The sequence below is a fragment of the Mustela nivalis genome, assembly GCF_964662115.1.
Source record: "Mustela nivalis genome assembly, chromosome: 11".
Classification (NCBI taxonomy): Eukaryota; Metazoa; Chordata; class Mammalia; order Carnivora; family Mustelidae; genus Mustela; species Mustela nivalis.
The window spans coordinates 101,534,117-101,559,535 of record NC_139030.1 but is presented as its reverse complement, the minus strand read 5'-3'; the positions used below and the strand labels follow the sequence as shown (position 1 = coordinate 101,559,535).

Genomic DNA, 25,419 nt, shown 5'->3' with positions numbered 1-25,419 from the left:
GAGGACCAGTTCCGCCCGGCTCCTTCCCATCCCATCCTGCAGTGCCAGGAGGCCCTGCGCAGGACCGGAAGTAGTGAGCGCAGTTCGTGGCGGGCGTGGGGTTAGTGCACGCTGTGGAGGTTAAGACGGTGCTTCTGGGAGGGAAGGCGGAGGAGGAGACGGGCAGGAAATTTGTGTGTAGCTTGAGGGCATAGGGCGCTAGTGGGGTAGGAGTGCCTACTCAGGAGCTTCAGGCTGGGTCTCGGCTCTTCATTATCCCGGAAAAGGTCTGAAGTGGGACTAAAATGGGGAGGTATCTGAAGTCACGGAGCAGGGTGCAGTTTGCAGCCTGTCAAGTGGTCCATACTAATGTGCTTAAAATCAGGGCGGACACTGGGCTTTGTTCCCAGCTGTACGGTTGCATCTCGACCACGCTGTCAGCGGGGCGCGGGTATTTTTATCCTCAGGTGGGCGGAACAACAGACGTTAGGAGGTGGCTTACACGGCCGCGGCTCTGGGGGTCGGTCGGGTTTCAGAGTGGGCGCTGCTGCCCACCCGCTGTGCCGCCTCCCGTGGTTACCTGCGGCGTCAGGACGCGCAGCCTCGCAGTTTCCTGGTCTGTGAAGTGGAGGGTCTTCTCTGTTACCTTGAAGGGCTCTTTCAGATTTAGCAGTACATCACGCAAAACTCTGGTGGGCCACCAGGGCTTTACTTTCACGCCTGCCAGATTTAGAAGAGTCTGGAGAGCGGGGCGGTATCAGCGCTTGGAATCCGGGGAAGGGAAGTGTGTAAGGACCTTCAGAAGATCTTCCAAGACCCCAGGCTCCAGTGGGGTTTGGAGGCTCCGCATCATTTCAAATCAGATTCTGAATAAGTACACACATGTCGTAGTAAATGTTTTTTGCTGAAAAAGTACATTTTTTAAAAAAATATTTATTTGACACACAGAGACAGTGGGAGATGCTTAACGACTGGGCCCCCCAGGCCCCCCTGAAAGAGTACATTTTTCAACAAATGTGTTAAATATTTTTGTGGAAATACTTGGTTTTGAAATTACGATTATCTGGTTAAATTTACAGTTGGCTATGCTTATCTTGTCAGTTACGCAGACTATGAATGCTCTTCTTCAAAAATAGAAATGTTCTTGGATTCTTTTTTTTTTTTTTTAAGATTTTATTTATTTAATTGACAGAGATCACAAGTAGGCAGAGAGGCAGACAGACAGACAGGAGGAAGCAGGCACCCCCTCGGAGCAGAGAGCCTGATGCAAGGCTGGATCCCAGGATCCAGAGGCTTTAACCCACTGAGCCACCCAGGCCCCCTGTTCCTGGATTCTAATTGAAGTTGAGTGTTAGTTTTGTATAGGGCCCAGACACTGAAAAGGTTTTTTGAGAAGCTTTATTTTGGAAGTTGAAGGAGTCTTGGAAGAAAGGGTGGTATTTAAAGAACTGGAGAAGGGAGGCGAGTGGTTGAAGCAAGAGTGGGGAGAACAAGAATCAGGGCTTCTGTGAGGTCCAGGAAGTAGGGATGAACATTTGGTGTATTAAGTACCAAGCTCATGCTAGGTGACTTACACATATTAATTCATTTGCTCCTTGAATGGCCTCTGATGTAGGTTATAGTGTCTCCCATTTTGTAAATGAGAAAATAACCTCAGGTTAAATGAGTTACCTAAGATACCGTGTGATGATAAGTGGCAGAATTAGTATTTGAACCCAGGAATATGTGACTACAGCTCTTTTGCTCCTTTGCTTTGCTCCCTTGAAGGTCCAGGCCTAAAGTGTGTCTGTGTACCATTTTCTGTGTTTTGACTTCAGATACTCAGTTTTGCCTGATTTCTGTATGTTGTCATCTGTACGCCTCATTCGCAGAACAGTCCGGCTTGTTCATAACCCAGTCTGCAATCCTTCCCGCTCCTTCATGGATTTGAAGGTGCTCGTTTCTTCCTTGAATGACTTTGCGTCCCTCTCCCTTGCTGAGAGTTGGGACAATGTTGGGCTACTGGTGGAACCAAGCCCACCACACACCGTACACACTCTCTTTCTTACCATTGACTTGACCGAGCAAGTCATGGAGGAGGCACTGCAGAAGAAGGTGGATCTCATTCTCTCCTACCACCCACCCATCTTCCGACCCCTGAAGCGTATAACCTGGAAAACCTGGAAGGAGCGCCTGGTGATCCGGGCTCTGGAAAACAGAGTCGGGATTTACTCTCCTCACACAGCCTACGATGCTTCACCCCAGGGAGTCAACAGCTGGTTGGCTAAAGGGCTTGGTGAGAAGCCTCTTATTCCTTCCTGTTAACTATTTTCCCTACAAATGCTTTGAAATTTTAGAATGTCTTTCCAAAAGAATTTTAATTGCTTTAGCTGTGGGTACCATGATTTTATTTTTATATATTTAAAAATAATGTTGTGGAATCTGGCAACCGTATTTAATAAACGAAAATTTTGTCCTTAATGAATACGGAAAGCATAGGCAATCTTCATTGCTGGATTGAGCTTTGGGAGTCCTCACTCAAGTGTCACTGTGCCTGGCACCCGGAAGTTTGAGAAGCGCTTGTTAAATTGAGTCCAGAGCTCAGGCCTCTCCAGAATATACTGCGTGCGTTAGTTAAACAGACCTCAGAGTTTTATTGAATGCTTACTCCTGCCCAGTACAATGAAGGACTTTAGCCTATGTGTTTTAGTTTTACTTTTAGTAAGTTACTTTAGTTTACTCGTTTGGGGCTGAAGCTTTTATGATTGTATAACCTGGATTAATGTGGCCAAGTAGGCTGTGAGCATTTGCAACCAGAATGATGGTTTACATGAATAAATTTAGGAAGCAGTCACAAATTCCGTATATCCTCTAAGTATTCATGAGTCAAGTTTTTGTGTTATTTAAGAGTCTTCTGGAAATAATTCTGAAAACAAATTGGTTTTGTATGTACAAAATCCTACATTACGGCGATTTAGTATATAGGATTTAGGTGTATATGTAAGAGATGTGTGCATGTGTGTTACATAAGAGTCTGAGAATTGATCTTTAAGAACTCATTTCCTTAAAAATTTTGCTCATAACAGTTTATCTTTTTAATTAAAAAAAAAAAAAAAGACACCATTTTTTCCCTAGGAGTTTGCACCTCCAGGCCCATACATCCTTCCAAAGCTCCCACCTACCCCACAGCGGGGACGCACAGGGTCGAATTCAGTGTTAACGGCACCGAAGACCTGGACAAAGTCATTTCTGTAGTGAAAGATATTACAGATGTTTCTGTCACTTCTTTTTCTACAAGGTACGATATATTATTCTCCTTTTTTATGTATATTTATCTGTATGGATCTTCCTTATAAATTCTATAACCCTGCTATTTAGATCTATTTTGCCCCAGAGTGGGTTTTTAGGGCAGCACACTTCTCATCTGCATGTGGGTGTTCCACGGGGTCTTTTCAAAACAGTAAAATGACAAGTAACACTGTTTTCTATGTGGGAGGGACTGTGCTACACCCTTTTGCTTATAATATTTCTAATCCTCCTGATAACGTTGAAAGGTGGTTTTTTACCTGAGAGTATATAGATAAACCCTATTGATAACACTGATTACATGGATTTACTTTCAGTTTCTAGTAAAAGTGATTCCCAAGCACTTTTTTTTTTTTAAAGATTTTATTTGACAGACAAAGATCACAAGTAGGCAGAGAAGCAGGCAGAGAGAGGAGGAAGCAGGCTCCCCGCCGAGCAGAGAGCCTGATTCGGGGCTCGATCCCAGGACTGTGAGATCATGACCTGAGCCGAAGGCAGAGGCTTAACACACTGAGCTACCCAGGCGCCCCCCCAAGCACTTTTTAAAATTTTATTTATTTTGGGGCATCTGGGTGGCTCAGTCCATTAAGCATCTGCCTTTGGCTCAGGTCATGATCTCAGGGTCTTAGGATCGAGCCCTGCATTGGGCTCCCTGCTCAGTGGGGAGCCTGCTTCTCCCTCTCCTACTCCCCCTGCTTGTGTTCCCTCTCTTGCTGTGTCTCTGTCAAACAATAAATAAAATCTTTAAAAAAAAAAGAAAAGTCTCTTATGGTTTGCCTCCTTCTATGTTTTCATCTTATTTTATTTTTCCTTCCCTTCCTCTGTGTTCATCTGTTTTGTTTCTAAAATTCTACATACGAGTGAAATCATACAGTATTTGTCTTCTCTTTTTTTGCTTAGCATAGTACTCTAGTTCATCTACATAGGTACAAATGGCAAGATTTCATTATTTTTGATGGCCGAGTAATAGTCCATTATATATATGTACCATGTTTTCTTTATCCATTTATTTGTTGATGGACATCTTGGCTCTTTCTGTATTTTGGCTATTGTGGACACTGCTGCTATAAACACTGGGGTACATGTACCACTTCCAATCACTATGTTTCTGTCCTTTAGATAAATACCTAGTAGTGCAATTGCTGGGTTGTAGGGGAATTCTATTTTTAAGTTTCTGAGGAACTCGGTACTATTTTCCAGAGTGGCTGCACCCAGTTTGCATTCACAACAACAGTGCAAGAGGATTCCCCTTTCTCCCAAGTCGTCCTGAATACTTTAAAGGGAAAAACAAACAGACCATTCAGGTGTCTCTTATAAGGCCAATCATTTATTTAGGGCAGAGATACCAAAATGGTGCCTCATAGAAGGTTTCCTTTGAAGCTAATTTATCCTCATGCCTTTTGAAACATGTTAAAAGACAAGTTATACAAAGCTGGAACTTAGTAATTGTTTAACAAACAAAAGTAAAGGGGCGCTTGGGTGGCTCAGTGGGTTAAACCTCCTCCTTCAGCTCAGGTCCTGGGATCGAGCCCCACATAGGGCTCTCTGCTCAACAGGGAGCCTGCTTCCTCCTCTCTCTCTCTCTGCCTGCCTTTCTGCCTACTTGTGATCTCTATCTGTCAAATAAATAAATAACTAAAATCTTTAAAAAAAAATAAAGATTTTAATAAAATGGAAATCTCTATCAGGCTACAACCATAAGTGGTTTGGTTTTGTTTTGTTTTTAAAGATTTTATTTATTTGAGGGAGAATGAGCAAGCATGTTCGTGCACACACAAGCGGGGTGGGGCAGAGGGAGTGGGAGATAAGTGGACTCCTTGCCGAGCGGGGAGCCCAATGTGGGGCTCAATCCCAGGATCGTGAAATTATGACCTGGGCCAAAGTCAGATGCTTAATCAACTGAGCCAACCAGGTGCCTCTTAAGAGAGGTTTTTAAGTGTAGACCTTTTATAATTGAAAATGTTTTTTAATGGTGTTGAGGAATTTAAAGACTCTCAAGAGAAATTATAGGACTTTATAGATTCCAATAATGGCAGTCTTGTACCTTATGGAAATACTGTGTAAGTACTGATATTAAAAGACAGTGATACAAATAAATAAAATTTCAAACAATACAGAAGTCCTCCTTGCAAATGATCTTGTCCCTGTTTTCCGAGAAGTGGGTATCTTTCCATGCATATACCGGGATCTGAAGAAATGTATAGTTTTTTGGTTGTTTTCCCCCACTTAATTAAATGATATGCTGTATTTGTCTTTCTTATTAGCAGGGTGTCTTAGAGATCATTCCATATAGTTATAGAAGATCTCTTTGGGGACGCCTGGGTGGCTCAGTTGGTTAAGCAGCTGCCTTCGGCTCAGGTCATGATCCCAGCGTCCTGGGATCGAGTCCTACATCAGGCTCCTTGCTCCGCAGGGAGCCTGCTTCTGACTCTGCCTTCCACTCTGTCTGCCTATGCTCGCTCTCCCTCACTCTCTCTCTGACAAATAAATAAATAAAATCTTTAAAAAAAAAAAAAAAAAAAAAAAGAAGATCTCTTTGCCTGATATGTAATGTTTCTTATTTTAGATGTACCAGGTTTCTTTAAGCATTCTTCCTAACTGATAAGCTTCCCCCCCCCCAACTGATGCACATTTGGTGTTAGTTTTTCCCTGTTACAGGTAATATCTGGGTTTTACCACTAGATTGGGGTCCTGGCAGTTTTTCCTTTTTCTTCCAAACTCCACAGATGATTCTAGTGTTGACAACTACTCTTCCAGATTCTTTTTTTTTTTTTTTAATTTTATTTATTTATTTGACAGAGATCACGAGCAGGCAGAGAGTCAGGCGAGGGGTGGGGGAGCAGACTCCCTGCTGAGCAGAGAGCCCGACTCGGGGCTCGATCCCAGGACCCTGAGATCATGACCTGAGCCGGAAGCAGAGGCTTTAACCCACTGAGCCATCCAGGCACCGCCCTCTTCCAGATTCTTTTAAGGTGTCTTTTAGTTCTAGACTTCTATGATTATATTTAGAGTTTACGGTTAAATAGCGAACTTTCCTGATGCCAGTCTTTTTGGAGAGGCTCTATTTGGCATTGCTTATCAGAGGGTGACTCAGGGAGCCCCTACATCAATGTTAATGGGATGCTTATGAAAAATGCTTGTTTTTGGCTTTTCATTCTAGATCTATGTAACTAGAATAGAGTTTGCTTGAAAATCTGTCCCGGAGAATCTTGTATTCAGTGATATTTGAAAGTTAACTTCCGTAGGGCCTTAAAAAAAATGCAGTTTGCTGTAGTCCCATTCATAGAAGTTCTTTTTCACTGGATCTGTAGAAGAGTCCAGCAGCTATCATTTTAAGAAGGTAGCAGATTGCTGATGCACACCTGGAATTAAGAGTAGTTCTGTAACAGGGCCCCTGGAAGGCTCAGTAGGTTAAGCATCTACCTTTGGCTCAGGTCATGATTCCGGGGTCTTAGGATCAAGCCCTGGATCAGGCTCCCTGCTCAGTGGAGAGTCTGCTTCTTCCTCTCCGGCTTCTCCTGCTCTGTGCTGCCTCTCTCTCTCTCTCTCTGCCAAATAAATAAAATTTAAAAAAAAACAATAGTTCTGTAACAATGGTTTCAAAATGAGGTCCCTGGGTCAGCAACATCAGCATCACCTGGAACTTGTTAGAAAGGTACATTCTCAGATCACAACCTACAACTACTGAATCTGGGAGGTAGAGCTCAGCAATCTGTGTTTTATTAAGTCTACAGGGAGATTTTGTGGTGCCTGGGTTCTCCTGGGTTAAGCATCTGACTCTTGGTTTCCACTCAGGTGGTGATCTCAGGGTCATGAGAGTAAGCCCCGTGTTGGGATCTGCACTGAACACAGAGGCTGCTTGAGATTCTCTCTCCCTCTTCTCTCTCTCTCACATAAATGAATCTTTAAAAAAGAAGTTTACAAGAAGATTTTGATGCATACAGAAGGTTTTTTTTGTTTTTGTTTTTTTTAAAGATTTTATTTATTTCACAGAGAGATCACAAGTAGGCAGAGAGGCAGGCAGAGAGTGGTGGGGGAGCAGGCTCCCTGCTGAGCAGAGAGCCCGATGTGGGGCTCGATCCCAGGACCCTGAGATCATGACCTGAGACGAGGGCAGAGGCTTAATCCTCTGAGCCACCCAAGCACCCCTGATGCATATGGAAGTTTGAGAAATACTGTTCTAGAAAATAGTTTGGTTTGGGATCGAATCTTAAATTTCATGGAATCTAACCTCTTTTACAGGAGTTGTAAAATGGATTGTTTAAAAATACATGTCATGGGGCCCCTGGGTGGCTCGGTCGGTTAAGTGCCTGGTTAAGCATCTGACTCTTGGTTTCCGCTCAGGTCATGATCTTAGAGTTACGAGACTGAGCCTCTTGGCAGCTAAGTCCAAGCTCAGCCCAAAGTCTGTTTGGGATTCTCCCTCCCTCTCTCTCTGTCCCTTTTGTGAGCATGTGCTTGTGCGTGCCCTCTCTCAAATAAATAAATAAAATCTTTACAAAAAATAAAATACATTTCACTTACTTTATCCTAAAGGAGCAAGTGATTTTTTTTCTTTTATAGGACTGATGAGGAGGAGCAAACACGGGTTAGTCTGAATTGTAGTCAGGAGGCCTTGATGCAAGTGGTGGCTTTTCTTTCGCAGAGCAGACAGTTCTATCAGAAGACCGAAATTCTGTCACTGGAGAAGGTAACAAAAATATATTACTGTGCATTTTTGTTTGACAGTTTCATTTGTAGTTTGTTAGATTGACAGGCTGTGATAACTGTTACTTAAAGAAGCACAAGGTGGTATAGAATGCGTAAAGCATCCTGGAAAAAAAAAAAATTGAGAAAGGAAGACATGCCAGGAGTAGAAAACTGTTGGTAGATGTTTCAGTCCATTTGGGCTGCTCTGACAAAATACCCCAGACTGGATAGCTTATGAACAACAGAAATTTTACTTCTCACAGTTCTGGAGGCTAGGAAGTCCAAGATAACAGTACCAACAGATTGGAGTGGTGGCTGGTGAGGGCCTACTCCCTGGTTCATCAGCGGCGCCTTCTCTCTGTGTTCTCACATAAAAGGAAGGACTCGGGGTACCTCTTGGAGCACTATTGTATAAGCGAATCGCATCATGTAGGCTCCCCACTTATGACTTAAGTACCCCCCAAATACCTCCTCATAGGGCTCCACCTCCTAATACCATCACCTTTGGGCGTTAGGATTTCAACATTTGAATTTGTGTGGGGGCAGAAGCATTTGGGTCACAGCAGTGCAGGACTTTAAAAAAAAAAAGAAGTTCTGATGTGGGGGCACCTGGGTGGCTCAGTCCATTAAGTGTCCAACTCTTGCTTTTGGTTCGGGTCATGATCTCAGGGTCATGAGGTGCGGCTCCACACTGGGTGTGGATCCTGCTCAAGACTCCCCCTCCCCCAAACTCATATATCCACGCTCTCTCAGAAAAAAAAAGAAATTAAATAATATAAAATAATTTTTTAAATTCTGTTTTTTGTTTTTTTTTTTTTTTTTAAGATTAAAAAATTTTATTTGGTTGAGAGAGCAAGAGAGAGCTCACAAGCAGGGTGAGAGGCAGAGGGAGAAGCAGACTCCCCACTGAACAGGGAGCTGGATGCAAGGTTCGATCCCAGGACTCCAGGATCATGACCTGGGCTAAAGGCAGATGCTTACCTGACTGAGCCATCCAGATGCCCCTGAAGTTTCTGTTTTTTATCATTAAGTACGGTTGACACCCAGTATTACAGAGCACTACTTTCTAGGGTTAGAGACTCAGTTCCAGGTTCCAGGTTCTATCTCTTTTATACCCTCTGCCTGGACCATTTTATTTGCTCCTTTAACCTGATTGCTGTTTGTATAATGATTCCTATATCTTGATTTTTTAGCTCAGAATGCTTTCTTAATGTAAAAAGTTAAAAAACCCATATTTCCAGGGACTCTCTGACATTTTCCTTTTAATGGATCCCACAGGTACTTCAGTATATACAATTACTGACCTTATTCCCTGTATCACCCCTTTATTTATTTTATTTTTTTAGAGACAGTGTGAACACCTGTGAGAGCAGGGGTTGGAGGGAGGGGCAGAGAGAGGGAGAGGAAGAGAATTTGCCTTTCCAGAAGTCTGAGCTTGTAGAAGTCAGAGTATGTCTTCGTCAGGTTTCCATCCCCAGGCTTTAGCCTGGTGCTGACATACTAAGCTGACATACTAAGTGTGCATGTTTTCTTCTCATCACGTGCTGTTTGTTTACTAGGACGAAGATGAACAGTTTTTCTAACTTCAGTTTCTCCTCAGCCTCTGCTCCTGCATGCTGGAATGGGACGCTTATGCACACTGGATGAATCTGTTTCCTTGGCTACCATGATCGAGCGAATCAAGAGGCACCTTAAACTACCTCATGTTCGCCTTGCTCTTGGGGTAGGAAGGACCTTAGGTAAATATGTACCATTTATTTGTCCGGTGCATTTACTAATGTAGTATTATGTAGTATTTGGGCAAAAGTTGAAGTTCTTGGTTATATTAATATAAGTGACAGGAAACATGTTAGTTCATGGGAGAGGACTGGTTTCTTTTATCAGTCAGGGTAGACTAGATGATGCTGTGGCAAACATCTTGTTGTCAAACGAGATTTATGTCTCTCTCATATTTGCTGTTCATTTCAAGTCAGCAGAAGTCTCCTCACCGCAGACTGATTTCTCTTGTAGGGAGGTAGTTTTAGAGGGTCTTAAACCATATTCTGACATGGAAATGATCCATTTTCTGTTCAACTCATTGTCCAGAATTAATCACATTGCCTGGACAAGTCAGGACATGAAAACAGTTCTACCATGGGCCAAGAGGAGAGCTGGAAATTGTTATTGCTCCAATTAACAGTGCACATGTTATATTTTACCATATGGTGATATTTTACAGTGAGGTGCAGAGTGACCCACTGCAGTTTGTGTCTTGTAGCCACTGTCTTGTCTTTTGGCTTTTCCCAGTATTTTGGGGAACAAAGAATATTTGTTGGACTCCTACAGGGAGCTTAGCAGTGTACGGAATGTCCTAAGTATGTGAATTCCCCCTGCAGAGGCGGGGGTAGAGCGTAACTGTTGAGTGGATCCTGAATGCCATGGGTTCAGATTTCTGTGTCCTCTTTGCTGCATAACTTTGACAAGTCAGTGAACACCTCTGTGTCATGGTAGTCTCATCTATAAAAACTGCGGTTAAAATAATAAAACCTTACTCATCGTGTTAGTATAATCCATGTGACAGGGCACACTGACCGGCGAACATTAAGTATAGTACATGCTAGCTGTTAGTTATGTGGAAGCTATTATTATTCCTATTATGTTACAGGTGATAAAATCGAGGTTCAGACAAATAGGTAACTTAGTCCGCAGACCACTCATGGGAGTTAGTGTCCAAAGAACATGAATGGCAGAGATGGGATTTCCTTTCTGATCCAACTCCAGAGCTGCTTTTAAAATGTTTTTCTTTAGGACTTCCAAGTTTTATTTTATTTATTTCTTGATTGACTTAATTTTTGAAAGATTTATCTCTTTATTTGGGGGAGAAAGAGCATGCATGCGTATGGGTGTGCGTGGAATGTGGCGAGGGGCAGAGGGAGAGGCAGAGACAATCCCAAGCCGACTTTGCACTGAGCAAAGTGGAGCCCAGTGTGGGTCTTGATCTCATGACCCCTAAGATCATGAAGCAAGTTAAAACCAAGAGTTAGATGCTTAACCAACTGTGCCACCCTGGTGCCCCTGCTTTATTTATTTTTTAATTGAAGTATACTTAACATACAATGTTAGGTTAGTTTCAGGTGTACAACATAATTATTCAACAAGTCTGTAGATTATGCTCTGCTCACGAGGTGTGACTACCCATCTGTCACCACACAATAGTATTACGATACCATTAACTTATTCCCTGTGCTGTACCTTTTGTCCCTGTGACTTATTCATTCTATAACGACGTGTCTCCTACCCGCCTCACACTTTGCCCATCCCCCCCCTCTGGCAGCCATCTGTTCTCTGTATTTATCGGTCTCCTGCTTTTTGTTTATTTCTTTTGTTCACTTTAAATATTTTATTTATTTGTTTTTTTGACAGAGAAAGACAGTGAGAGAGGGAACCCAAGCAGGGGGAGTGGGAGAGGGAGAAGCAGGCTTCCTACAGAGCAGGGAACCCAATGTGGGGCTCAATCCCAGGACTCTGGGATCATGACCTGAGCCGAAGGCAGACAGACGCTTAATGACTGAGCCACCCAGAGGCCCCTCCTTTTTTTTTTTTTTTTAAGATTCCATGTGTGATTCCTCATGGTATTTGTCTTTCTCTGTCTGACTTTTATTTTACTTAGTGTAATACCTTCTAGGTCCATCAGTATCGTTGCAAGTGGCAGGATCTCCTTTTTTGTGGCAGAGTAATGTTTCATTATGTATACTTAGCTCATCACCCTTGTCCGTTTATCTATTAATGAGCGTTTGGGTTTCTTCCTTAGTTGGCTGTGGTAAATAATGCTGCAGTAAACACAGGGGTGTATATGTCTTTTCAAGTTAGTGTTTTTATTTTCTTTGCATAAATACTCAGTAGTGGAATTGCCGGGTCATATGGTATTCCTGTTTTTATTTTTTTGAGGCACCTCCATACTGTTTTCCACAGTGGCTGCACCAGTTTGCATTCCCACCAACAGTGGGTGAAGGTTCCTTTTTCTCCCATCCTCACCAGCACTTGATATTTCTTGTCTTCTTGAGTTCATCCTTTCTGACAGATGTAATGATACCTCCTTGTGGTTTTGATGTGCATTTCTCTGATGATGAGTTATGTTTACTATCTCATCATGTGTTTATTGGCCATCTGTATGTCTTTGCAAAAACTGTTCAGGTTTTCTGGCCATTTAAATTGGACTTTGTGGGGTTGTCTTTTTTTTTAGTGTTGAGTTGTAAGTTCTTTATGTATTTTGGATGTTAATTTGTTATTGGATTTATCACTGTAAATATCTATTCCCTTTTAGTAAATTGACTCTTCATTTTGTTGATGGTTTCCTTTGTGTGCAAAAGTTTGTTTGTTTGTTTTTTAATTAAGATTTTATTTTTTTGAGAGAGACAATGAGCAGGAGAGTGAGCACAAGCAGGGTGGGGGGGGCAGGAGAGGCAGACTCACTGCTGAGCAGGGATTTTTTTTTTCCCCGTGATGCTGGACTCCAGGATCTTTTTTTTTTTTTTTTTTTTTTAAGATTTTATTTATTTATTTGACAGACAGAGATCACAAGTAGGCAGAGAGGCAGGCAGAGAGAGAGAGAAAGGGAAGCAGGCTCCCTGTGGAGCAGAGAGCCCGACGTGGGGCTCGATCCCAGGACGCTGAGATCATGACCTGAGCCAAAGGCAGCGGCTTAACCCACTGAGCCACCCAGGCGCCCCGGACTCCAGGATCTTGACCTGAGCTGAAAGCAGATGTTTAACCAACTGAGCCACTCAGACATGCCTGTGCAAAAACTTTTTATTTTGGTGTAATCCCAATAGTTAATTTTTGCTTTTGTTTATCTTGCTTCAGGAGATTGATCTAGAAAAGTATTGTTAAGGCCAATGTGAGAGAAATTAACTGCCTGTGTTTTCTTTCAGGAGTTTTATGGTTTCAGGTCTTACATTTAGGTTTTTAATCCATCTTGAGTTTATTTTTGTGTTGCTGTAAGACACAGGTCCAGTTTCATTCTTTTGCAGGTAACTGTCCAGTTTTCCCAGCATCATTTCTTGAACAGACTTCTTCCCATTGCATATTCTTGCCTCCTTTGTTGAAGATTAATTGAGCATATATAAATGTACGTTTATTTCTGGGCTCTATTCAGTTCCATTGATCTAGGTGTCTGTTTTTGTGCCAGTACCATACTGTTTTGATTATTAAGCCTTTGTGGTATGTCTTGAAATTGGGAAGTTTGATGCCTCCAGCTTTGTTCTTTCTCAAGAGTGCTTTGGCTTTTCGAGTCTTTGATGATTCCGTACAAATTTGAGTATTATTTGTTCTAATTTCATGAACGATCCTGTTGGTATCTTGATAGGGATTGCATTGAATCTGTAGATTGCATCTGGCAGTATGGACATTTTAACAGTATTCTTCAAATCTATGATAATGGAATATCTTCCCATTTGTGTCATCTTCAGTATCTTAAATCAGTGTTTTATAGTTTTCAGAGTATAGGACTTTGACCTCATTGGTTAAGTTTATTCCTATTTTATTTTTGGTGCAATTGTAAATGGAATTGTTTCCTTAATTTCTCTTTCTGCTACTTCATTATTAGTGTATAGGAATGCAACAGATTCCTGCATATTAATTTTGTATTTTATTTTTTATTTATTTATTTTTTAAAAAGATTTTATTTATTTATTTGACAGAGATCACAAGTAGGCAGAGAGGCAGTCAGAGAGAGAGGAGGAAGCAGTCTCCCTGCCGAGCAGAGAGCCCGATGCGGGGCTCGATCCCAGGACCCTGAGATCATGACCCGAGCTGAAGGCAGAGGCTTTAACCCACTGAGCCACCGAGGCGCCCCTTAATTTTGTATTTTACAACATTATTGAATTCATTTATAATTTTAATGGTTTTTTGGTGGAGTCTTGGGTGTTTTTTTGTTGTTTTTATTTTTAAAGATTTTATTTATTTATTTTTACAGAGAGAGAGATCAGAAGTAGACAGAGAGGCAGGCAGAGAGAGAGGGGGAAGCAGTCTCCCCACTGAGCAGAGAGCCCGATGTGGGGCTTGATCCCAGGAACCTGAGATCATGACCCGAGCTGAAGGTAGAGGCTCAACCCACTGAGCCACCCAGGTGCCCCTTGGGGTTTTTTTTTATGTATACTATTACATCACCGACAGAGTTTTATTTCTTCCTTATCAATTTGGATATCTTTTATTTCTTGTTTGATTGCTATGACTACAGCTTATGGTGACTAGAGTGAGCATTCATGTCTTATTCCTGATCTTAGAGGAAAAGTTTTTAGTTTTTCACCATTGAGTTTGATGTTAGCTGTGGGTTTTTCATATATGGCCTTTATTATGTTGAGGAATGTTTCCTCTAAACCCGCTTTATTGAGCAGATGTTGAATTTTGTCCATTGACTTTTCTGCACCTCTTGAGATGATCATCCGATTTTTATCCTTCGCTTTGTTAATGTGGTGTATTACATTGATTTTATGACTATTGAAGCATCCTTGCGTCCTCGGAATAAATGCTGCTTGATTGTGGTGAATGCATTTTTGAATGTGGTTGGCTAATGTTTTATTGAGGATTTTTGCATCTATGTTCAGTGAGGATTTTGGCCTCTAGTTTGGGAGTGTCTTTGGTTTTGGAATCGAAGTAATGCTGGCCTTGTAGAATGTATTTGGAAGACTTACTTCCTCTTCTATTTTTTGGAATAGTTTGGGGGAGAATAAGTATTGACTCTTCTTTAAGTGTTCGGTAGAATTCACCTGTAAATTCATCTAGACTTGTATTTGTTGGGAGTTTTTTGATTACCAATTCAGTTCCATTATTAGTAAATCAGTCTGTTCAGATTTTCCATTTATTCCTGATTCAATATTGGAAGATTGTGTATTTCCAGGAGTCCTCCATTTCTTCTGGGTTGTTCAGTTTGTTGGCATGTAGTTTTTCAAAGTAGTGTCTCATCTTTTGTGTTTCTGTTGTGTCGGTTTTTACTTCTCTTTCATTTGTGATTTTTAAAATTTGGGTCCTTTCTGTTTTTCTTGAGTCTGGCCAAAGTTTTATCAATTTTGTTTACCTTTTCAAAGAGACGCCTCTTGGTGTCATTGATCTTTCCTATTGTTTGAGCCCTTTTTTTTTTTTTTTAGTCTTTTTCATTTATTTCTGCTCTGATCTTTTGTTTCATTTTTCTACTGACCTTGGGTTTTGTTCTTTTTCTAGCTCCTTTAAGGTTAGATTGTTTACGTCAGATATTTCTTGTTTCTTGAGGTAGGCCTGTATCATTGTAAATTTTCCTTAGAATTGCTTTTACTGTGTCTCAGATTTTGGACCATTGTACTTTCATTTCTGTTTGTCTCTCTGTGTTTTTTTATTTTCTTCTTTGATTTCTTTGTTGACCCATTGGTTGTTTAAGTTTTCTTAAGTTGTTTGTGTTTTCTTCCAGTTTTTTTTTTTGTGTGTGGTTGATTTCTAGTTTCTTGCCTTGTGGTCGGAAAAGATGGATGGTACAACTTCATTCTTCTCAAATATATTGAGACTTTGGGGTGCCTGGGTGGCTCAGATGGTTAAGCATCTGCCTTAAGCTCAGGTCATGAGCCCAGGGTCCTGGGATCAAGCCCCACATCAGGCTCCCTGCTCAGAGGGGAGCCTACTTCTCTCTCTCCTTCTACTGCTCCCCCTGCTTGTACTCTCTCAATGTATGTCATGCTGAAATCAAGAATTGGCTGCCCAATTGACTGAGACACCCAGGTGCCCCACTTGGAACTCATTTTAAAAGAACTTCTCTTTACTCCCTCCTTCATGTTTTTTTGTGTACATTATTTTATTTTACACATTTTTCTTCATAACTTTCTTCTAATTGTGTCTTTTTCTTATCTGCCTCAAGAAGTTCTTTGACATTTTTTGTAAGTCTGGTTTAGTGTTGATGAGCTCCTTTGAGAAGCTCATTTTATCTCCTTCAAATCTGAATGATAATCTTGCTGGGTAAATTATTCTTGATGGTAGGTTTTTTTCCATTTAGCACTTTATGTCATCAACATTCCCTTTTGGCCTGCAAAATTTCTGCTGGAAAGCAGCTGATAAAATTCTCTTTTAGTCTGACATTTCAGTTATTATGTGTCATGGTATGGGCCTCCTTGGCTTCATCTTGTTTGGAACTCTGTGCTTCCTGAATTGGATGTCTGTTTCCTTTTGGTCAGGGAAGTTTTCAGCTATTGTTTCTTCAAATAAGTTTTATGATTCTTTCTCTCTTCTCCTTTTGGGACACACATAATGCTAATGTTTGTTAGCTTGATGTTGTTGAAAAGATCCATTACCATATCCTCATTTTAAAAAATGGTTTTCTTTTTGCTGTTCCAGTTGGATGTGCTCCATCAGCCTGTTTTGCAGATTGCTGATCCATGCTTCCGCACCCACTAATCTGTTGATTCCCTCGAGTGTATTTTTCATTTCAGTTCTATTTTTCAACCCCGATAGGTTTTTGTTTTCTGGCTCTATGTTGAAGTTCTTCCACTTTCCTCTCGTTATGACCATACTTTAAACTTTGCTTGGCATTTTACTTAACTGTGTTTCATCTAGTTCTTTCTCTGAGGTTTCGTCTTGTTCTTTCGTTGGGAATTTATTCCTCAGTCTTCTCGTTTTGCTTGACTTTCTGTGTTCATTTCTATGAATTAGGTGGAACAGCTGCTTCTAACCTTGAAGGGTTATGACCATCCCTGTGTAGGCTGTGTGTGCTCAGTGGCTTTGGCTGGGTGGAGCGGTGTCGGGCATGGGCTTGGAGTCCCAGCACTCTCTGTTGGGGCTGTCCTAATGGGATGGCAGGAGCTAAAGTGGGCATGGACTGGGATGGTCCTGAGGCTCTCAGAGAATGCCCTGACAGGACAGCTGTAGGTGAAGTGGGTGCATACTGGGGTGTCCCTCGGCTCTCGGTGTAGAGGACATTCCAACAGGGTAACTGAAGCTGAAGTGGGTGTAAAGCTAGTGTCCCAGGGTACTCTGTGCAGGGGGTGCCTCGGAGGGGCAGCTGGAGCAGTGGTGGTGCATGGGCTGGGGAGGTCCCAAGGGGCTTTATGCAGGGGGCACCCTGACGGGACAGCTGTAGCTGAAGTGGGTACAGGCCTGGGGATCCTGGGACTCTCCATGCAGAGGGTGCCATCAGCCACTCTTTTAAAGCACCCCTAGGAGTACCTGTGTGGCTCAGTCAGTTAAGCATCTGAGTCTAGATTTCGGCTCAGGTCATGATCTCAGGGTCCTGGGATGGAGTCCTGTGTCAGGCTCCCTGTTCAGTGGGGGGTGTGCTTGAGGATTCTCTCCCCCTCCGCCCCAACCCTGCGCATACGTGCATGTACCCTCTCTCTTTCAAATCAGTAAATCTAAAATACCTCTAATGGAGTGACCACTAATAAAGTATCCATTCTAGAATCCTTAAGGGTGAAATACTTGTGGATCTGGGCTTCAAAGCTTCTGTCGTTTTACTCTTCAACTCTTCAAAGGTTGTTCTTTTAGAGTAAATCTATTTTAAAATATATGTCAGATCAATTTGGTAGCATTCCTTTAAGTAGCTGTTTTGGTTCCTCACTTGAGAACAGTGACAGTACCTGTCTACCTCTCACTGTTGCCCGGAAACCCAGGAGAGGTCACTTTACCTTGCAGCGGCGACAAAGCCTAGAGCCGCGCAGTTAGCACTGTTCAGCGGTGTAGCCGCGTACGTCTTATAGGCTTGTGCAGCCGCATATGTCTGAAGAAATAATAGCCCTGTGTTGGGTTATTTATGCAATATCAAAAAATAATCTTCTTGTTTCTGTGAAGACATGTTTTTTTTTTTAATATAGAGATTTTTTTTTTTAAAGATTTTTTATTTATTAATTTGACAGACAGAGATCACAAGTAGGCAGAGAAGCAGGCAGAGAGAGAGGGAGAAGCAGGCTCCCTGCTGAGCAGAGAGCCCGATGCGGGGCTTGATCCCAGGACCCTGGGATCATGACCTGAGCTGAAGGCAGATGCTTTAACCCACTGAGACACCCAGGCGCCCCTGTGAAGACATGTTTTATTACTTTTTAAAACTCAGTAAGCGAAGTTCTTGTTCTGGTGATGAGACCAGGACTGAAGTTTGCATTATGTGATGGATTCTTGGTACAAATTACAATGTTAAAATGAAGGGGAATTCTAAAGTATTGGTTTTCTTGTTTCTTTTATTTTGAAGAGTCTCCAGTCAAAGTCGTGGCCCTGTGCGCTGGTTCTGGAAGCAAGGTGCTGCAGGGGACGGAGGCCGACCTTTACCTCACAGGTAGGACGGACTTTGGCTCTCTTTTTCTTTTCATGTGTGTATCCTTCCCCAAACTTGGTTTGTTTTATGAGATAAAACATAGATTTTAGAACAGCACTTGATAGATAAATGGATTTAATAACTATTGTTTGAACCTGAACTAAACAGGAACTATACTGAAATTGGAGACAGGCCATATTTTTTGTAGAGGGGAAAAAATCATTTAGCAATTTATTATTAGATTATATAAAAGACTGATTGATGTTGAGCATTTATTTAACCTATCTTCTTTCCTACACATGATTCATGTCAGGTAATAGGACACTTTCTACCCTCCCACCTTAGCCAGAAAATGGTTCTTACTCGGCCCTACAGCCAGTCATTAGCTCCTATCAGCTCTAGCTCCAGAATCTTCATAGAGCCTTTCCTTTTCTCTCTACTCAGGCATCATCGCCTACTTGAAATACTTCATCAAATCCCTAATCTTAGTCTTTCTTCCACATAGGCCTCCCAAATGAACTGTTCTTCACAAGTATAGATTTATTGGGTATGACACTATCCTAGCTACGAAACCTTCAGCGATTTCCTTTATGTGTCTCGGGCGAGCCTAAATGCTCGTTCTCTTCCATGCGGCCTCTGCTTATGCGGTTTTCTCTGGCTAGAATGTCTTTCTGGCTCCTTCCTTTACACTTCCAGGGATAAGCTCAGATACCTCCTCAGAGAAACGTTTCCTGTCCCTGACTCCTGCCCTGATGGTCACGCCTTCCTCTCCAGTCCCCGTCGCTTTGTCCTTCAGCTCCAGGATGCATTTCTGTGGGACAGTCATTGTTTGGCACCCAGGCGTTACTTTCTGTCATAGGGGAAAGCATCTGACAGGTGACCTGGCCTCTCATTCAGAGGATTTGGAGGCACTTAGTACATTTCCTGATACCAGCTGCATTTCCACCTCTGTTCCTCCTTAGGGTTAAGAGAGCGGGAGTTAAGAATTAACTTTTTCCAGGGCACCTGGCTAGCTCAGTCAGAAAGAGTATGTAATATTTGGTCTCAGGGTTGTAAGTTCAAGCCCCACGTTGGGTATAGAGATTACTTAAAATCTTTTAAAAAAATTACTTTTTTGACTTCTAGGACCGGAATCGAGGGTCTTAACCCCCATGGCTACTTCCTAGACCTTTGCATTATTACTCCTTTCCTGCCCCCCATGTCCATGCCCCTTATTATCTGTCTAGCACACCCTCCTTCAGAGGCTGCTAGACTTAATACTGTCACATCTGGAAGTATAGCGGAGCAGTATCTGAGTTTATTAAAGACGTACACAACCATTACCCATTTTCTATTCTTCTAAAGACGTAAAATTTTTATAAGTCCTCAAACTTGTACCAGATTGAAATAAACTTCCAGTGTATAAATAATTTGACAAAATAGCTTATAGCATTATATGACTATTTAATTTTAATATTTTAATTTTTAAAATATTTATTAGCATGAAAGCAAGCGGGGGAGGGGTAGAGGAGAGAATCTTCAAGCAGACAGTCTGCTGAGCATAGAGACCAACCTGGGGCCCCATCCCACAGCCCTGAGATCATGACCTGAGCTGAAACCAAGAGTTGGATGCTTGACCAACCTAGTGTTTAACTGACTTTAAAACAGTCATGGGGATGCCTGGGTGGCTCATTTGGTTAAGTGTTTGACTCTTTGTTTTGGCTCAGGTCATGATCTCGGGGTCATGGGATCGGACCCCGTATCAGGCTCCCTGCTCAGGAGTAAATCTTTAAAAATGATATTAATTATAACATTTTACTTTGAAAGAATTTCAGACCTGTAGAAAGTTGCAAGGATAGTACAATAAACTTTCGTATGCCCTTCACTTAGATTACTAATGGTTATATGGGCATCTGGGTGGCTTAGTCAGTTAAACATCCAATTCTTGATCTCAGCTCAGGTCTCAATTTAACAGTCGTTCAAGCCCCATGCTGGGCTCCACACTGGGCAAGGAGCTACTTAAATAAATGAATAATAAAGATCAGTAAGGGTTATATTTTGCCACATCTGCACATTCTGTGTCATATACACGTTATATATGTCTGCATGTATATATATGTGTGTGTATAAATATATTTCTACTTACATATTTCCCCCAAAACCATTTTAAAATAAATTGTATACATGACCTTTTGTCTTATCCCTAAATACCTCAGCATATGTGTCCTAAGAATGAAGATATTATATGACCATAGACAGTGATCAAATATAGGAATTTAATATTGTTAAAACATTTATTTAATATGTCATCTATCTGGAATGCTTCTTTGTCCAGAGCACTGTCATTTTTAAGGGTATAGACCATTTGTTTTGTGGCATATCTCTATTTGGCACCTCTGATTATTTTCTTATAAATAATGACTTTTTTTTTTTTTTTTAAAGATTTTATTTATTTGAGGGGCTCCTGGGTGGCTCAGTGGGTTAAAGCCTCTACCTTCAGCTCAGGTCTTGATCCCAGGGTCCTGGGATCGAGCCCACATTGGGCTGTCTGCTCCGCAGGGAGCCTGCTTCCTCTTCTATCTGTGCCTGCCTCTCTGCCTACTTGTGATCTCCGTCTGATAATAAATAAATAAATCTAAAAAAAAATAAAAGATTCTATTTATTTGAGAGCCTGAGAGGAGGGAGGGTCAGGAGAAGCAGACTCTCTGCCAAGCAGGGAGCCCGTCGTGACACTCAATCCCAGGACTCTAGGATCAAGACCTGAGCCGAAGGCAGTTGCTTAACCAACTGAGCAACCCAGGCGCCCAAATAATGACCTTCTTAAAACTAGGTGTTTTTTTTTTTTTTTTAAATTATTAAGCAGTATGTGCATAAGGTAAATTAATGCAATTCAGAATTGTTAAAATAGTCTTCCTATCTGGTTATTTGGGGAAATACAAAGTGTCTTCTTATCTGGCTGACCTTGGATGTCTGTGATCTGTGAGGTACCACTTTGAGTATAACTTTAGGGATAAAAAGTACCAGCTCAGAGACCACGCACACAGGCGTCCGCTGATGTTCGTCACTCCGCCTTTGAGCAGAGCACGGTAGTATCAGGTCATTAGGGTAATATTGTGGGAAGACCAGCAGATTGGGAGCTTGCTCCTTGCAGGTATAAATCCTCTCATTTGCTCTTTCTTTCCCCAGCGACCCTCTGAGCTAGGCTTCTCCCCCCACTTGCCTTCGGCTGTTACTGTGGAGTCTTTGCAGAGTCTCCGCTTTCATGCCTTCTTAGAGCCTTTGTAATAGTCCAGGCCACCAGACTCGTCTCTCCTGAAGCGCAGCTTCTAGGTGGGCCCATTAGGGTCTTCTTTCTATTTCAGATTTAAATACTTTACTATTACAGATGAAGATGTTTTAGGCGCCCCCGGGTGGCTCAGTAGGTTAAGCGTCTGACACTTATTTCAGCTCAGGTCGGGATCTCAGCGTCTCGAGGCGGGCACCACACTCAGCTGGCACCGCACTCAGCGGGCACCGCACTCAGCAGGCACCGCACTCAGCAGGCAGTCTGCCTGAGGTTTTCTCTTTCCCTCTGCCCCTCTGCTCATACATCCTCTCTCTAAAATAAATAATAAAATCTTTAAAAAATGAATAAAAATTATTCTATATATGAAATTTCATGTATTGAGGAGCAGGGTGAAGTGTGGGGGATTGGAAATTTCTCAGGGGAAAAAAAATGTTATTTTTCCCCTTAAGAAGCTTCTCTCAATTTTTTATGCTTTTTTTTTTTTTAAGATTTTATTTATTTATTTGACAGACAGAAATCACAAGTAGGCAGAGAGGCAGGCAGAGAGAGAGAGGGGGAAGCAGGCTCCCTGCTGAGCAGAGAGCCGTATGTAGGACTCGATCCCAGCACCCTGGGATCATGACCTGAGCCGAAAGCAGAGGTTTTAACCCACTGAGCCACCCAGGCGCCCCAATTTTTTATGCTTTTAGGGCTCTAAACATATTTCAGAAGTATGCTTATTATGAGTAAGCCAAATTGTGCAGTGTCTTTTTGCTGTTAAATTTGAAGTCATCAGGGTGCCTGGGTGGCTCAGTGGGTCAGATGTCTGCCTTTGGCTTGGGTCATGATCACAGGGTCCTGGAATTGAGCCCTGCATTGGGCTCCCCGCTCAGTGGAGAGTCTGCTTCTCCCTCTCCTCCCCATTCTGTCACTATTTCTGTCTCTCGCCTCTCATTTAAATATATAAAATCTTTAAAAAAAAATTTGAAGTCATCAGATTCGCAAATGGGATTTTTAAAAATTCAGAACACTTGAGTTTTCCCAAAATCTGTTTACAAAAGATGAGGTCCTGTTCTACCAGTAACTTCAGAATTTCTAGAAATTTTGCATAGGTCAAAGGAAAATAAATGCTCTGTTTTTATTTATTTATTTATTTATTACCTTGTCTTTAATTTAGAAATAGCCTTAAAACTCATTTCATCTTTATGAATTAGAATGGAGTTGATACTGAAAAATTTGGTGTTCACCAAGCATAAAGGAGTCTTTGGGAAGTATACCTAGGGTTTTCTGGAGGTATTTGTAATTTAATATTTATATGAGAGAGTTTTCTGAAAGCCCCATTTCACTTAACAGTGCTCTTTTATTTTATAATGGAAACGTTTGTATTTTTTGGGTTTTTTTTGAAGTAGGCTTCAGGTCCAGCATGGAGCCCAATGCAGGGCTCAAATTCCTAACCCTGAGTTGAGCAGAGATGGAGTCAGAGAAGCTTAAGCAGTGAGCTCCTCCCGCCCAGGGGCCCCAAATGGACGCATTTTGAATGGCCGTCCTTACGGGTCTGGCAGTGGGAGATACTGTAGCACATGCGGCTTTTAGATTCTTGTTTTCAACGGGCCACAGAGAAAGAATTTGGAATTCTCGGTGGGATGGCCTGTCTCTCTCTCAATTGGAGGACATGGAAGAAAACCTGTACCTAACTTTCTAGGTTTGTGTGTACAGTTCTGCTTTTTACACAGCGCGAGCGTGGTGTTTCTGCAGTGGTGGGTCGGCGCTCGGCCTGTCGTCTGGTGCTTACGGATTTGCCCTTTCCTCTGGCGGCAGGTGAGATGTCCCACCACGATGTTCTGGATGCCGCGTCCCAGGGGGTAACTGTCGTCCTCTGTGAACACAGCAACACCGAACGAGGCTTTCTTTCTGATCTTCGAGATATGCTGCGTGCTCACTTGGAAAACAAGATTGATATTATCCTGTCCGAGGCAGACCGAGACCCTCTTTGTGTGGCGTAGAGCCTCCTGGAGGAGCGGGAGGACAGCCCCGCCTGAATGCCTAACGTGAGTCGGCGCAGCGCGAATCCTCCTGGAAGAACGTCTTAGAATGTACATTATTTCTGGTTTGTAAATCTGCTTCATCAAATGTTCTGTAGCTCATATGGTAAAAATCGTAACAGTGACCATTCAGAACCAGTATTCATTATAAAAGGAATTAAGATGATTATACAATGTAAATCGTATTTCGTTATAAAGATCCACTAAAATCTGTTTACTTAATATTCTGGGGAAGTTGCTCAAGCAGTCTTCTCCTTAGCTTACTTATAGATGGGATGTGTTCTAGATATTTCTGACCTTGGTTAGTTTAGAAATATACTTTAAAAAACTTGAGATTGGAGCACTTATTTCTAGGTAGTGGCCTCTAGGGGGTGATAAGGTTTGTCTCTGTTCCCATTTGTAGATCACTACGCTTTGACCTTCTGATTTCAGGATCAGGATGAGGTTTTGTTTTTTTGTTCTTTAATATACATGATCATTATTCATGACTTTTATTGCTTTTTAGATAACTTACCTGAAATTTTACTAGTAATACAGAAAGATAGCTTTTAGAATAATCCGAGTTATCATGCAATATTAATTTCATGCTAGGCATTCTCAGGTATGTTATAAACACTTCCAATCTGTAGAAACAAGAATGTGGGTTTTATGATTTCCATTTTACAGATGATTAAACTGAAACAGGTTATGGAGTTTGCCCGAGACCACGTGGCTAGGAAATGATGGGAGTTTGAACACAGACTCTGGCAGTCTGGCTCCAGTCTGTGTTCTTAACTGCTTCTTAATGAACAATGATGATAAACCTGATAGAGGAGATATGTAGGCAATCCAGAAGAAATCCATTGTAACTGGGATTTTCTCTGGGAGGTATGGGAGGTTTTTCTTTTGAATTCTCAGATTTCCAGTTGCTCTGGGGAGTTTTTTCTTTTGGTAATGACAAAAGCCAGTCTTTTAAAATACTGTCTAAGGGGCGCCTGGGTGGCTCAGGGGGTTAAAGCCTCTGCCTTTGGCTCAGATCCTGATCCCAGGGTCCTGGGATCGAGCCCCGCATCAGGCTCTCTGCTTAGCGGGAAGCCTGCTTCCTCCTCTCTCTCTCTGCCTGCCTCTCAGACTACTTGTGATCTGTCAAATAAATAAATTTAAAAAATAAAATAAAATAACTGTCTAAGATGAGAAAGGAAAGAATTTTACATTTATTCTGTAGGACCCTTTTCCTACCAGTCATCTCCTAGAGGATTTGGGATCCTAACTTGCAAATTATTCTTGGTGGTTCACCTGTAATATTGATTCACCACAGAAAAAAACCAATAGGACTGAGTCTTTAGAAAATAGGACTGAGCCTTTAGAAACGCCCCCCAATTCAAGGGTCGGAGGAGGAGCCAGGAGAGGAGGTGGGAGGAGGATCAGCAAAGCATCAGAAGCCAAGTAGAAAGCTTTGATGAGGGGTGGCGGACCTCAAAAGTCGAGCCATCGGAGAGCAGACAGCTTCGAGACTCGTGATGTCATTTTCCTCAGTCATTGCTTGTGTTCTTTGTGCTGGGCCCATGGAGATGCAGGAGTAGGACAAAAGTTTGGGTGATACCGACGAGTTTATTGTAATTACCTCTGTTAAAGATACGCAGAGGGCTTATAGGGAAGGTTTCCTGGGGCCGTGGGGAGGGTAGAATTCAGTCAGGAGGTAGAGCTTGTACAAACACTAGTGTAAAGAAACAGCACAGTGCATTGAAAGAGCCTAAGTAAGTCATCCATTGTTAGGACAGAAAGCAGAGGCCGAAATGATATGGTCAGAGATGCTGCTTAATAGCTTGGGGGCAGTGAATGCCATTGTTACCACAATTGTTAAAGTTTATTTACGAGCTTGCTAACATTTCCAAATAACTAAAAATACCCCCAATATGTCCTCTGGAGTTTTTTAAAATTAAAGTATCACCAAAGATGAA

The 25,419-nt window shown here is 42.0% G+C and overlaps 1 protein-coding gene across 5 annotated transcripts; it reads left to right on the top strand.

Annotated features, from left to right (window-relative positions):
* The first annotated feature begins 11 nt into the window (after positions 1-11).
* On the top strand, positions 12-25,419 carry NIF3L1 (NGG1 interacting factor 3 like 1). 5 transcript variants are annotated; one of them, XM_082688941.1, is made up of 7 exons: positions 12-100; positions 1,851-2,254; positions 3,094-3,256; positions 7,828-7,954; positions 9,554-9,692; positions 18,131-18,214; positions 23,256-25,419. In XM_082688941.1, the coding sequence occupies exons 2-7, from the start codon at positions 1,900-1,902 to the stop codon at positions 23,438-23,440; spliced, it is 1,053 nt and encodes a 350-aa protein (XP_082545067.1). In that variant the 5' UTR covers positions 12-100; positions 1,851-1,899; the 3' UTR covers positions 23,441-25,419. The 5 variants fall into 5 exon arrangements, with proteins under 5 accessions (XP_082545067.1, XP_082545064.1, XP_082545063.1 ...); XM_082688938.1 differs by having other exon boundaries at positions 25-100; positions 1,797-2,254; XM_082688937.1 differs by having other exon boundaries at positions 66-266; positions 1,797-2,254.